Raw genomic sequence first — 2,773 nt, 5'->3', positions numbered from 1 at the left:
CTGTGAATCTACTTTCTTTGCTTACTAAGAGTACAGCAGGCTTGTCTACAGAGTAAAGACAATTTATTTTTTATGAAATGTCCTCTTCCCCCGAGAGACACTGCTTGTATAGACATATAATATTTCTAATGAAATAAAGTAAATTTTTCAGAATGATTGCTTCTGTTGAAAGAAAGTAGGTGACTGGGGTTTACAGATAGGAATTAAATTTCATTTTCACTATATTTCATTTTGTGAATTTTTGAATTTCATACTACATACATTATTACTTACTTTAAGAAATTAATGCCACGATTGAACACGGGGCTATATCTTTGGATTGCTGTCTTCTTCTCAACCCAAGCCAGGCCTACACATAAGCAACCATGTCTAAGGGACCTGCAGTTGGCATTGATCTTGGCACCACCTACTCCTGCGTGGGTGTCTTCCAGCATGGGAAAGTGGAAATAATTGCCAATGATCAGGGAAACCGGACCACCCCAAGTTATGTCGCCTTCACAGACACCGATCGATTGATCGGTGATGCTGCGAAGAACCAAGTTGCGATGAACCCCACCAACACAGTTTTTGATGCCAAACACCTGATTGGACGGAGATTTGATGATGCTGTTGTACAGTCTGATATGAAGCATTGGCCTTTCATGGTGGTGAATGATGCTGGCAGGCCCAAGGTCCAAGTAGAATACAAGGGAGAGACAAAAAGCTTTTATCCAGAGGAGGTGTCTTCTATGGTTTTGACGAAAATGAAGGAAATCGCAGAGACTTATCTTGGGAAGACCATTACCAATGCAGTTGTCACAGTACCTGCGTACTTCAATGATTCTCAGCATCAGGCTACCAAAGATGCTGGAACTATTGCTGGTCTCAATGTACTTCGAATCATCAATGAACCAACTGCTGCTGCTATTGCTTATGGCTTAGACAAAAAAGTTGGAGCTGAAAGGAATGTGCTGATCTTTGACTTAGGAGGTGGCACTTTTGATGTGTCAATCCTTACTATTGAAGATGGGATCTTTGAGGTTAAGTCCACAGCTGGAGACACCCACTTAGGTGGAGAAGACTTTGTCAACCAAATGGTCAACCATTTTATTTCAGAGTTCAAGCACAAACATAAGAAAGATATCAGTGAAAACAAGAGGGCAGTTCGTCGTCTCCGTACTGCTTGTGAACGTGCTAAGTGTACACTTTCTTCCAGCACCCAGGCCAGTATTGAGATTGATTCTCTGTATGAAGGAATCGACTTCTATACCTCTATCACTCGTGCCCGGTTTGAAGAATTAAATGCTGATCTGTTCCATGGCACCCTGGACCCTGAAGAGAAAGCTCTTCGGGATGCCAAGTTAGACAAGTCTCAGATCCATGATATTGTTCTGGTGGGTGGTTCTACCCGTATCCCCAAGATTCAGAAACTTCTCCAAGATTTCTTCAATGGAAAAGAACTGAATAAGAGCATCACCCCTGATCAAGCTGTTGCTTATGGTGCAGCTGTCCAGGCAGCCATCCTTTCTGGAGACAAATTTGAAAATGTTCAAGATTTGCTGCTGTTGGATGTCACTCCACTTTCTCTTGGCATTGAAACTGCTGGAGGAGTCATGACTGTTCTTATCAAGCGTAATACTACCATTCCTACCAAACAGACACAGACCTTCACTACCTACTCCGACAACCAGCCTGGTGTGCTTATTCGGGTGTATGAAGGTGAGCGTGCCATGACCAAGGACAACAATCTACTTGGAAAGTTTGAACTCACAGGCATACGCCCTGCTCCTCGTGGTGTCCCTCAGATTGAGGTCACTTTCGATATTGATGCTAATGGTATCCTCAATGTCTCTGCTGTGGATAAGAGCACAGGAAAAGAGAGCAAGATTACCATCACTAATGACAAGGGCTGCTTGAGCAAAGAAGATATTGAGTGCATGGTCCAGGAAGCTGAGAAGTACAAAGCTGAAGACGAGAAACAGCGGGACAAGCTGTCTTCCAAGAATTCACTTGAGTCTTATGCATTCAACATGAAAGCAACTGTTGAAAATGAAAAACTTCAGGGCAAGATAAATGATGAAGACAAACAGAAGATTCTTGACAAGTGCAATGAAATCATTAACTGGCTTGATAAGAACCAGACTGCAGAGAAGGAAGAATTTGAACACCAGCAGAAAGAGTTGGAGAAAGTCTGCAACCCCATCATCACCAAGCTGTACCAGAGTGCAGGGGGCATGCCAGGAAGAATGCCTGGAGGCTTCCCTGGTGGTGGAGCTCCTCCCTCTGGTGGTGCCTCCTCTGGGCCCACCATTGAAGAGGTTGACTAAACCAATCTGAGAATAAATAGGTTGAGCATTGTTCCACATACAATATTCAAAGGACCCAAATTTGTAGCAAATTACATGGCAGTTGTAATGTTGAGCTGCTATAGCAAAAAAACTGGGCATTCTTGATACTTGAATATGGAATATGTGCACAGGGAAAGGAAATAAACATTGCACTTTATAAGCACTGTATTGTTAAGTGGAAAATGCAATGTCTTAAATAAAACTGTATTTAAAATTGGCACCATTAAAAAAAAAAAGAAAGAAATTAATGCCACGTTTTCTGTGAGAAGTAAAAAAAATAGGTAAGTGTAAAGTAGCAAATATAAATCATACAAGATTATAATATGATTCCTTAGCATTGAATTCACTTTCTTAAAAGTTTTAAAATACACTGACTTAGTTTATCAGAGTACATTTTTAGGAAAAAGATATGCCAATTGAAAGAGAAATAACACTGTGAACTTTAG

General features: G+C 41.2%; 1 protein-coding gene across 1 annotated transcript; it reads left to right on the top strand.

Annotated features, from left to right (window-relative positions):
* The first annotated feature begins 319 nt into the window (after positions 1 to 319).
* On the top strand, positions 320 to 2,547 carry LOC101675035 (heat shock cognate 71 kDa protein-like). The gene has a single exon (XM_045075550.1). The coding sequence runs from the start codon at positions 366 to 368 to the stop codon at positions 2,304 to 2,306; it is 1,941 nt and encodes a 646-aa protein (XP_044931485.1). The 5' UTR covers positions 320 to 365; the 3' UTR covers positions 2,307 to 2,547.
* Positions 2,548 to 2,773: the final 226 nt, after the last annotated feature.

Source organism: Mustela putorius, unplaced genomic scaffold, assembly GCF_011764305.1.
Source record: "Mustela putorius furo isolate JIRA1106 unplaced genomic scaffold, ASM1176430v1.1 tig00000145_pilon_pilon_pilon, whole genome shotgun sequence".
In the NCBI taxonomy this organism is placed as follows: Eukaryota; Metazoa; Chordata; class Mammalia; order Carnivora; family Mustelidae; genus Mustela; species Mustela putorius.
The sequence above is the reverse complement of the archived record's forward strand: the minus strand, read 5'-3'. Positions and strand labels throughout refer to the sequence as shown.